Below are 12,658 nucleotides of genomic sequence, written 5' to 3'. Positions count from 1 at the left end.
TGAAACTACACAAGTCTCCAGGGCCAGATATGATCTGCCCTGAGCTTGTGCTTCATGCTGGCCCTGCCCTCAAGTCCTAGTTACGTAGATTCCTCTATTCTTGCCTGCACCACCTCACAATACCAAAAATCTGGAGAAGAGCTTTCGTAGTTGCGATTCCTAAGCCTCACAAGCCACCAGAGGACCCAAGGAGTTATCGTCCGATATCTCTCCTCTGTGTTCCTTTCAGGATCCTCGAAAGACTGATCTATGCTCGCGTCAACCCAATCATCGATCCGTTCCTTCCAAAAGAGCAAGCTGGGTTTCGCCGCGGAAAATCCACCGTAGATCAGGTCACACTCTTGAGTCAAGACATCAAGGATTGCTTTGAAGCAAAAAAGAAGGCTGGCGCTGTCTTTCCAGATGTCACAGCTGCCTATGACACCGTATGGCATCGCGGCCTTACTTGCAAGCTGCTTCGCCTGCTTCTTGACCGACATATGGTCCATATGATTATGGAACTTGTCAGGAATCGAAGCTTCACCCTCACCACCGACAACTCACGGCAAAGCAGACTGAGGCGTCCGAAAAACGGCATCCCAGAAGGATCGGTCCTGGCTCCACTTATTTTCAACATCTACACCTGCCAACTACGGTCTCAGCAAAATACACTTATACGGACTACCTGGCAATTTTCCACTCTCCAAAGTCGTGGGAAAATTTAGAAAACACCTTGAGCCAGGACATGGAAACTGTCTCAGCTTATCTCCAGAACTGGCGAATGAAACTAAGCGAAACCAAAACTGTGGCAGCAGCCTTCCACCTCCACAATCGGGAAATCGATCGTGAGCTACATGTTCACAACAATGGAAAACCTCTATCCTTCTTCCTCGAACCAAGGTATCTTGGAGTGACACTGGACAGATTGGTTACATACCGCCACCATTTGGTGTCACTGCGCAAGAAACTGACATCACGCGCTGCGCTAGTCAAGCGTCTGGCAGGCTCCAGCTGGGGGGGAGGGCTGACACTTTGCGTATAGCAGCCTTAGCCCTCGTCGTCTACTCTTCAGTAGAGTACTGTGCACCTGTTTGGTGCCGCAGTGCTCACTGCCATAGCATCGACACTGCCACAAACAGCGCCCTGCGCACAGTGACCGGATACCTGCATCTCACACCATTGGACAATCTTCCCATTCTTGCTGGCATCCAACCCGCTGAGCTTCGTCGCGAAGAAGCCACTCTGTCTCTCGGTCGACAGGCACTGGAGCCTAACCACCTTCTCCATCGCAAGATCTCTGCTCTCCCAAACAAGCACCCCGTCGATTGAAATCAAGACACCCATTCGTGCCAGCCGCTCAACTTCTGATCAACGAAGCTGATGAACAAGCATCCCGTCGACTGAAATCAAGACACCCATTCGCCCATCTCTGCGGCTACTTGGGCGGACCATAAATGGAGTTCTGAATGGAAGTCAAGCACTACCAGACTCTTCGTCAAGCACCCATTCGTTCATCACTGACACCGACACACGCTCCATCGGCCTGACACTACAAAGACAGGCATAGGTGCGCCTCAACCGTCTCCGTACGAGCGTCGGGGTTTTCCGCTCAACTATGCACCAATAGGGAATGGCCTCTTCCTCCTCCTGTGAATGTGGTGCCGAGGAACAGACGCAGACCACATCATCAATGACTGTACCATCTTCAAGCCACCTGATGGCTGCTCTCTAGTAGCCTTCCAGCGTAGTCCGGGAACATCGTGAATGTGGTGTGGTAAAAGGATAGAACCTCGGCCCCAGAGGCTCACACGACGACGACATCGAATAAAAAGTTCAGTAACAATTTTTTTTAATATTATAAAGCTCCCTTTGAAGTAAAATAATCTGATAACATTTCTTACCACATCAGGGCAGGAATATTCTGAAACGGGCTGATCGCATATCTGCTGACATCCGGGTCTTTTATACGTCGCATTCCAGTATGCTTCGTCGTAATCAAGCGGGTCGCGTGGTTTGCGCCATCTGTAATCTCCCACTGGTGGCTGACTGAAAGGGATGCCATAGAATGCGCCACCTTCTGGCAAGACCTTCCCCACAATCACCCCTTGTTGAACTGAAACAAAATTTTACAAGAAATACTTTCAATCGCAATCAAACAGCGGTTACTTTACGGTGCGTGGTGGAAGATAATAGGGTAAGTTTACGTTCATGAATCTGTCTGATAAAGTGGGCTTAGAAAAGCTTTTAATTTATGAAAGTATTGACAGCCTGAAAAACCGTTAAATCACTCAACAATTGTAGGAAACCTTTGAATATTGGTGGACCATACTAATTGGCTTATTCCACATTTTTGCGAGACAATTTTCCCATTAGAAACACAAAAATCAGCTGACTTAATTGTAGCAATCCAGTATCAAGGCAAACACGTTTCTTTTTAACAAGTGAACCATTTTAACCCATACGTCATTTTCTAAAGATTTTGTATTTTTCCATCTAAGCTGCTTTAAATAGAAGAAGGGAACTAAAAACAAAACTGTGCACATTCGCCCTTTTGCGAAGAGGAAGAGACATAAGAGATAATAAAAAATAGAACGCATAACTTACAATTTGCTGATGACTCAAATTTTCATATGTCAGATAAATGCCTGTCATCTCTCCAAAAAAATGTCAATAGAGAAATAGGAAAAATTGATGTGTGGATGAAATCCAATAAACTTTCATTAAATTTTAGTAAAACTACTTATATGATCCTCCGTAACAAAAAAAGTGCAGCAGAAAATTTTAGTCTGTCCATCAGTGGCCGATCCATCGAAAGGAAGAAAAGTATAAACTATCTAGGTGTAACTTTAGATGAGCGATTGACATGGGATAGTCATATTATTAATCTTAGAAAGCAGCTTGCAAAGGTCTGCGGCATAGCATTTAAACTGAGATACATTACCCCATTAGCAATATTACAAACTTTATATCATGCTTTGTTTCAATCCAAGATTCAGTACTCGATTATAAATAGGGGAAGAGCAAACTCTACATTGCTTGCTCCCTTTCAAGTGTTACAAAACAAGTTCATCCGATCCTGCTTATTTTTACCGAGGTCAACAAATACAACTGTTCTTTATCACCAATTTAATGTGCTCAGAATTGACGATATTATTAAATTATAGACTGCAAAATTTATGTACAAATATGTGCACAAAATGCTGCCCCGGGCCTTTGCTGGCTGCTTTATTTTCGTAAACGAAATTCACCATCATAAAACCCGTCAGAACCAAAAAATCATTCATATTCGCATTCTGCAACGTCAAACTTTGGTAAGAAGATGCTACTGTATGTTTTAATGGAGTGAAACTATGGAATCAAATACCAAAAGAAATACAAGAAAAGTCTTATACTGCTTTTAAATTTAAATATAAATGTTTATTTAAGAATTTGTACAATGATCAATCCTGAAACATATCATCTGCTTATTTCTCTGCACAGTTTTTTTTATGTTGCCCTGTGTTATTTCACTGTTAATGTATTATGTAAAGTTCTGGTATTGTGCTATACAGTATGTGTTAATGTTCTTAATTTTGGGTATTTTGTTTAAATGTTTGGGTGGCAGATGACTTTGGTGATCTTTTGGTCTTTCGCTGCCATCCTTGTTGCGCGAATTATTTGTGTTTATTTTGTTTTTGTATATACAGTATATATATATATTTTTTTCTTTCTTTTTCGCCAACAAAACAAAAAATAAACTGAACTGAACTGGACAACTGTTAAAATGTGATAATTTACAACCTTTTATTGTTTGATTATTGTATAAAGTTTAAGTTAATTTTTGTTATAGGCCTACAATATTATGCGAACACCTTCTGATAACTTAAAATCATATACTTTATTTCACACAAAATATAACATAATTAAAATAAAATAAACTCAAACGCTTTCGACACGTACGTGTGTCCTCATCAGGAATTAAATCTGCAATACATAAAATGAAAAATCGTAAGATAAATTTGACTATGCACTGTAACTGTAACGACACTCTGGACTGAAAGCACAAACTGAACAAATGATACGAGAATGATTGCGAGTAAATTATGCGGTGGGAAACAGATCACATAAGGTGTAGACTACAGGCATTGGACAAAACAATTAGAACACACACAAAAGGAACGATGAGCCACAGGCGAATAACTGCCGGTTGAGAGATGGATTGTTACGTTTAATTCTTAAGGCTTCCATGATCTTAGTCTGAAAATCAGACCTGCCTCGAGAGATGATTTTAAATTGGTCGATCGAGACATTGTCAGTGCACGTTTCACAAAAGGCGATGTGCTCTTTAATTGCACTTTTAGTTGTTAGGTTTGGGTGTGCTCCCCGGCCCTTGTCAACAAATGTCTGGTTGACATACCAATGTATGTCTGGTTTGCGTCACGCAAACAACTAAATTGATACACAACATTTGAAGAAAGAGCAAAGGGGGTAGGCGACTTCAGTTGAAAATATTGGTGCACTTTAAATGTTTTAAATGTTTCTCTATGGTTCAACAAAGCAAACTCTCTACCAAAGCTTTAAAATCATATTTTGAGTAATATATGTGTGGAAATAGTTTAATGGAATTGGATAGTCAAATTAGTTAAATTATTCATCAGGCAGACAGAATTTCATTGGACAGCCAATTAACATTTAATATCTCAATACGTAAAACACGAATTATCACATTCTAACAGTCATCCAAACTGTAAGCGTTCTAATTTTCATTCACTCTTGTGTGTCTTCGTCTCTCTTCGCGAAAGAGCGAATGTCAACTGTTTTATGTTCTGCTCCTTTTTTTCTATTTAAAGCAGCTAAATAGAAAAATAAAAAATCTTTAGAAAATGACGTATGGGTTAAAATGATTTACTTGTTAGGAAAGAAAACGTGTTTGGCATAGTACTGGATTGCTACACAATGACTGATATAGCCTATCGCTGCTTCTTGTTTGTTGTGACCTTTAGTTTGCTGTGGTGCTAATTCTTATACATTGGTCCTTTTATGAGCAAGGTCCGTTCTTGTTCGTTAGAGCATTGGTTTTAGTATCAGGCTAAAACACGTCGTTTGTATCTAGATTTGTAAAGTAAACAACGATCATACTGCTAAAAGCGCAACTTAATCTATTTTATGTGATGATTAAACTTGTACCGTATGCTACTATTCTCATAACAGACGAAATAAAAGTTTTTTTTTCTCTTATTTCTTTTACAAATGGATTAAATCTGTGGCAAGCTCATTATTTTTTTTAGATGGGCGAAAATGTTATAAATAATTAAAGCAGATAAACGATTTAAAAAAAAGCCCTTCTCATAGCTTGCAGCCCGCTTGGAAAAAGAAACTACGCTGCTTCTGATTAGCGTTAACAGCAAAACATTTAAAAAGTGAAAAAATTTAAAAATCAATTAGGCCCACCTATGTCCATTTTTGTACTTCTAAGATATGCACTTTCAAAGTGTAATGTCAATCAGTATTTCTTTTTCCGATGTCATTATTTTGGACTTCAGTTTCTTATTTTTGGCCATCGCAACGAAAAACAATTGACGCCAAACATAGCAGATGTCTAGGAAAAAGATAGAAGCGACCAAACACATGCTTAAAACCAAAACAGGACAATCAGTTTAAGATATGGCATGGTCGCAACACCTTATTTTTTTGTAATGAGCAACAAGATAAATTTGGCTTGAAATGGCGCATTAGGCGCTCGCTTTCCAATCATGCTTTCCAATCTTGGTTCGACTCCCAGTTTATGCTGATTGTTGACAAACACCGCTCACCTCTACCCAGGGTCTAATAAATTGGGTGGGCATAGTAGCTGAAGGAAAGGCGGCCGAGAGAAAGAAACTGGCCACCCTACTCTCGTTAGTGCCGAAGGCTTAGTAGCCTATAATTAGAACCTTATCTTCTCATTCCCCGACACTTGGATTCAAGTATGGGACTCACAAAATAAAAATAAAAAACAAAAAAACAAGATTGATTAAAAATTTAGATGTCAGCACCTGCACCCCAAGTTGTGCCTGCCACACGTCTCCGCAAGGCAAAACAAAATGTTAGCTTTTTGTGAAGTGACTATGGAAAAGATGCTCTGAGAAACACGGCAAGATCTTGCAGTTAATGGTCATTGTAAGGTCACGTTTTGTTTTCCTGTTGTTGAGATGCAAAGCTGGCGTCACTGTTTTACTTTCGATAAGCTTCAGTTTCTATTGACGGAGATATGCTGATATAATACAATTTTGGTATATACCTTATACTTTCTTCAACCATAAACAGATAAAACCAAGCAACTACATGACATTTAACATCATACATTAGATTGAACATAAACTATAAACTACGAACGTTTTCGGCCATACTCAATTGAGCCCTTCTCAAGTAACGAAATAACTGATTTTACACCTACGTTTAAAATAAACAACTGATCTGCACAATGAATTGAAAAACGAAATGCACAAGAATGAAACTGCAAAGCAGAGAAAGGCACATCACATGGCGTTTATTACGCGAGGCAAAAAGCGCATCATAAGTTATAACAAATTAAGAAAAAACGTTTAAGAGATAGAAAGCGCCTGCGGCAAACAACTGCGTATTGAGGCGAGGGTTGCAGGATTTTATGAGCAAACCCTCATGGATTTTCGTATCAAATTCGGTGGAACATGTACGCACAATTCTGAAAGATTCCAAGGATGGTTTGTTGTTTGAACATGTTTGGCAATCGAATATATGGCCTTTAATGGCACTTTTTCGTTCAAGTTAGTTAAATCTAAGTGCTCCCTCACTCTCGTGGCCAAATGCCGCGTGGACATACCAATGTATGTACAGTTCGCGTCATGCGAACAAGTGAACTTGTACAAGACATTTGAACACAAGCAGGAGGGAGTTCTAGATTTAAGCTGAAAATAATAACCAACTTTAAATGTTTTATACACCGGAATAATATCAACGTTGAACTTCAGTTTAATAAAACTTGGCATATTGCTGACAAAACGTGTCGATGCTTTACCAATAAAGGGAACTGTTAACAAGTTTTTTAATTCTCGTTCGTCCGCTTGAGAGTGCGTGGAACGTGAATCCAAAAAAACCCTAAGCACCTTATTGAAAACCATGTGGGGTAGTTGTTTACATTAAAATAAGAGCGTAAACGATGGACTTCATTATTAAAATTATCAAAATTAGAGCAAATATCTTGTGCTCGCTTGAGCAAGCACTTAATTAATCCAGATTTGTAGGTAGAAGGACATACAGCATTAAAATTGAGAAGCAGGTTGGTATTGGTTGGTTTTCGCCAAACCAAGTGTCAAATTTGTTGTTATTAATTTTAATTTGGACGTCGAGAAAGAGAATGGTCTGGTTGGCTTTTTCTACCATAAAAATTATATTAGGATGTTGTGAGTTAAGAATGTTACGAAACTGAATTATCATGAATTATCATCATTAAATTTAGCAAAAATGTCGTCAACGTAACGTAAGTACAACTTAAGATGGCAGTTCACATCAGTTTTTTTTTCAATATGTGCCAGAAAGAAATTAGTAAGAGTTGGACCCAAAGGCGAGCCCATTGCCACACTATCAATTTGTTTATATAATTTGTCTTTGTATGGAAACATACCTTCGGTGGCCATGTGCAACAGTGTTATAAAAATTTGCTTTTTGATAGGTGGATGGTTGGGCTGGTCTTGCAAAAAAATACAATTGGCGATAATGTCTATAGTTTCAGTGAAAGAAACATTGGTAAATAATGACTTTACATCGAAACTAATCATCAGTTGTTTCGTAAAACACTCAAGATTATTGAGTTTTTCCAAAAAATCGTTAGTAGAATTGAGCATGTAATTATGCACTTTTTGCCTCGCGTAATTAACCGCCATGTGATTGTCTTTCTCCTCTGCTTTGCAGTTTCATTCTTGTGCATTTCGTTTTTCAATTCATTGTGTAGATCGGTTATTTAATTTAAATGTAGATGTAAAATTAGTTATTTCGTTACTTGAGAATAGCTAACTTGAGTATGGCCGAAAACGTTCGTAGTTTATAGTTTATGTTCACCCAATTGTATGATGTTAAATGCCATGTAGTTGCTTGGTTTTATCTGTCTATATATCCTGATATCGTCGCCATGTTTTGGCTCAACATCGTTTCTAATGATTGTCATTCTTTCACAGAGCGTAAAATGGCCAGGTCATCAGCGTATGCATATTTATCAGATGTCTTAGATAGTAGGTTGTGCACACAGACGTTGAAAACGAGTGGTGCCAAGACTGATCCCTGTAGAACACCGTTTTTGAGACGTCGTAGTCTACTAAATTTTCCGCTTCCGGTGGTAAGGGTAAACCTCCTATTGTGGATGAGTTTCATGATCATTTTAACCATGTGTCTGTCAGGAAGTAGACAGAGTAATTTGTAGACTAGGCCGCGGTGCCAAACGGTGTCATAGACTGCTGCTTGCCAACAAACACAACCCCGCTTTTTTTGCTGAAAAATTTTTCTTAATGTCGTGAGTTAGTAGTGTGACTTGATCTACGGTTGGTCTACCGTGTCGGAATCCAGCTTGTTTCTTGGAAAGCAATAGGTCAGTTGTTGGTTCGACACGAGCGTATATCAGTCTTTCAAGGACATTAAAAGGAATGCAGAGCAAAGAGATTGAGCGTAAACTCTTTGGATCGCCTGATGGTACATTTGTTTTAGGGATCGCGACGACTAGAGATCTTCTCCATGCTTTTGGAATCTTGAGGTGGCGCAAGCAGGATGACAGAAAATCGCACAACCAGCGTGTGTGAAAAGTTCTAGTCATACTCTATCTGGACCAGGAGCCTTCCCAGGATTTAAATGTTTGAGAGCAGTATTGAATTTGGTCCGTGAGAAGGAGCTAGAAATGCTATCCTGGTCAGATATGTTGATCTTCCAAGGCTTTGATGCTTCTTTAATCACAAAACGGTTAGAGGTGCGATCACACGGTTTATATCTCCCGTTTTTCATTATCTGCGGTGTGACCATCTTAGTAGGAATGGGACATTGTAAAGGTGATTGTCTATATCGTCCCATGAGGTTATTAAGTGTAGGCTATACGCTGTATGGCTTGAGTGTAAGGGAATTTATTTTATTTATTTATTTGCATCAGACTCAAGATGGTCCATATTACAACCAAACATAAAAAGTAGAAACAAAGTAGATACTCAACTCCGAAGAGCTGAGTCGTAACGTACCAAATACAAAGATTGATAATAACAGTCTGTTCGCATTAGGTCATAAATCAATTGATTGGAAGAAAAGTTACATCGGGTAACAAACAGATATAATTTTTTACGAATGAGAGATTGATGTGCATACCCAATTGGTTTGAAGCTTTAACATGGATACCCTAAAGAACAAATACAACACAACTCAAAAAATTGATTTAAAAAATTTGTTATAAACTGGGTCTCTTTATCCGACATTTTCATTATCTCACGCAAGATATATTGCTGCCACAATCACGACATTAAAAAAGAAATACGGTTGCAAAAGGGTTGCCAAAACCATATTATGTGACAGCAGAGCGAACGTTTCTTTCTTCTAGTTTTAAGCACGTTAGTTTCTTTAACTTTTCTTTTTATGCGTAATATATCATTTAATGTATAAAAGATAGAAATGAAACGTCTAAGTAGTGAGAAGATTGTTCTTATTGAAACTTAACATGAGCAAAATTCTTACTTTTTTCGATAAAGTATCCTATTTTCTGCAATTAATGACATGCATCAATTTTATCTAAATTTTATGGGAATGGTTTTCTGTTTCAAATGGCTTTGATGTAAAATGGACGCAATATTCTTTCAAAATAAAAGGCTTGCTATGTTTGATAAAACAAAGAAGTGGACGCAAGTCAGTGAGGTAGTGTTGTTATAAATATTAATCTTTGTGGTTGAAAAAGTGGTAAACAGCTTGTGGAAATTATGTCCAATGGGTTGGATGCTTTCTTGAGGAGGTGTGTTGCTGACCAATGTCAACCCTTGACAAATTATTCTTTTAAAATATTTTCCATTTAAGCATTTATCTCGAGCTTTTAACACTAAAACGTTTTTAAATGATGTGGAAGAAAATGAAGATCATTACTGGATGTGGGATTCGAATCCACGCGGACTAGCTCATTGGTTCTTGAGACCAACACTTCAACCCCTTGGTCAATCTAATCCTTCCAATAAAACTTGTTATTGCTGTTCAGATGATGTAGAATAAACGATTAATTCAGTCAAGTATAAATAAGGTTGAAAGTTGCTGATTTCGGGTATTTAAAAAACAAATTGGATAGCAGTATTTGTAGAATCTATTGATTGATGCTGTTGTTGATATACGGTTTACAAATGGAAACTCATAATGTTGAAATTGCTCTACCAAATAACAAATTAAACTCAAAAAGTAAAACTTTTAATGCACAAAGCTGCCAATTAACTCATAATCTTTTCTTTTACAAAATTGCAAACTGATCTTTATATAGTGAAATCGTTGCAATCTAAATTTGATAAAATAGAAGTTTCACAAACTTAATCTCATAACGTTTACTTCTACAAAAAAATACAAACTGGAAATACAAAATTTTGTTTTAAAAAATCAGAAGCAAAACTTTTGACGTTGTCTTCAACAAACTTACAAACTAAAGGAAAAAAAATTAATGTTTTACAACTAAAAATCGTAAAATTAAAATTTGATCAACTTACAAGTTAAAACTCATAAAGTAAAAATTTTGATCAACAAAGTTACAAAACTAAAACTTACAAACTTTTCTTCTACGAAATTGCAAATTAACATTTTATATGAAAGTTTTACAACTTGTCACACATAAAAAGCTTGCAAACTAAAAAAAATTATTGCTTCAAATATTAATGACTTTGTTTCATGATTTTTCAAACTAAACGTAGTTTTAACAAATTGCAAACCTCATGTTAGTTTTTTGCTTCATAACTTTAAAACCTAAAAAAAAAATAGTTTACAAGTTTTGTGTTTTTTAAAACTTAGCAAAGTTGGCTAAATATAAATTTCAGAAATTAAAAACCTAATATTTTGTCCTGAAAATTTTACGAACTAATTTTGATTAAAAAAATAAGCTGACGTTTTTAATCAGAGTTATGTTGTCTTGTTCTTATTTTGCGAGAATAAGGTCTTGCAAAGTTTGTGCTACGTAATTTTTGTGCGTGTTGTTTCGTGATCGCCTTACAGGAATTCTATGTGTTGCTGCAAATTTGTTCTTGATAATGCAAAATTGCTTGCAGGAGTTCATCTAGTCGTTTACGAGGTCGTGTTGTTATTATTTGTTCAAACTGTTTAAAAGGATGATATTAAACCGATTGCAACCTCTCATAGAAGATGAACTTATTAATGAACAAGCAGGTTTCCGACCTGGTAAATCCTGCGCAGAACAACTCCTGAGTCTGACTCAGCATACAGAAAATAAGTTTGAAGAGAGTTCTGTCACTGGAGCTGTCTTTGTAGATTTATTTGCAGCGTATGACACGGTTTACCATCGTCTCCTCAATGCAAAGATCCTTAATATCACCGAGAACTTTTGATTCACTAAGCTGATACAATCGTTGCTTAGTAATCGCCACTTCTATATTTGTTTTTGTGGCAAAAATAGTAGATGGAGACTGCAGAAAAATGGTTTGCCACAAGTGAGTGTTTTTGCCCTCATCTTGTACAACGTTTATACTAACGACTAACCAATCCATCCTTGTACAAGAAGCTTCCTATACGCTGATGATCTGTGTATAACAAACGCAACACAAACACTTCTCTTCCACGGAGAGAGTACTCAGCGATGCATTGAATGGGCTGACAACATACTACATGGAGAACCACCTGCGTGCCAACCCCAATAAAGCCCAAGATTGCGCATTCCACTTCTTCTTCTTGCGTTTGAGGAATTTCTCTCATTGGACACCGGGGCCGAGGGTTTATCTTTTTACCACCCCGGGTGCCCTGTGAGTTGCGGTCTCTTATTGTTGCCATTCGCTTCATTCGTCGCACGGTCGTAGCCCTGAGCGCAAGCTTTAGCTTTATCGTTGTACTCGGTTAAATCCTGTGCAGAGCATCTTGCTATTAGGAAAGGGCATTCGAGAAGATGTTGCATCGTTTGTTCCTGTCCGCGTTTACTGTACAACTTTTGATTCCCAAAGAGCATCTCCAGTGTCGTACCAACGTCGTACAGTACAATGTACATCCTCCTATACCACTTCTTAAGCAGTTGAGGCATCGCCAATACTTCCAGGGTTCACTCTTTCCGGGAATAATGCTTTCTGTCGGAGAAAGCTCAAGATTGGCCGGTGTCGGCCCGGCTGTCAGCTCCTTCTGCCACAGTTGGACTCGCACATTGGCAGCAACCTCATCTTGACCCAGTGGGACAACTGAAGCAAGGAAACTTTTAGTTGACTTCAATAGCCTGCGTGTTGAAGTTTGTCCATGTACAGTAGTGGGTGTCTCAAATCCATGTTCTGACAAGATCTTTTCTTTCTGCTGGCCACGCTTTTTCTGATGTTGAGAGGAGCAATTCTAGATAGAATGTGTAGCGACATGATGCTGGTTGGTTTGAGACAGACTGTAATTAAACGGCAGCTTTGGTTCAATATGGGATCGATTTTATTGGCATGTGCTGAGCGTTCCAAAACTGACAGTATAAGGCTAAAGTTGATGACGGTATTGT

General features: G+C 38.2%; 1 protein-coding gene across 2 annotated transcripts in view; it reads right to left on the bottom strand.

The window, feature by feature from the left end:
- The window catches only part of LOC145767325 (crystal protein-like), a 245,208-nt gene that overhangs the window by 216,541 nt on the left and 16,009 nt on the right, over positions 1 to 12,658 (bottom strand). For both annotated transcript variants that reach the window (XM_082579124.1, XM_082579125.1), the window contains exon 2: positions 1,881 to 2,092. In XM_082579124.1, the coding sequence (XP_082435250.1) occupies positions 1,881 to 2,092 (212 nt within the window). The remainder of the gene's footprint in view (positions 1 to 1,880; positions 2,093 to 12,658) is intronic.

This window comes from Aplidium turbinatum, chromosome 3 (assembly GCF_918807975.1).
Source record: "Aplidium turbinatum chromosome 3, kaAplTurb1.1, whole genome shotgun sequence".
Classification (NCBI taxonomy): domain Eukaryota; kingdom Metazoa; phylum Chordata; class Ascidiacea; order Aplousobranchia; family Polyclinidae; genus Aplidium; species Aplidium turbinatum.
This window is presented reverse-complemented; position numbering and strand designations above follow the sequence as displayed.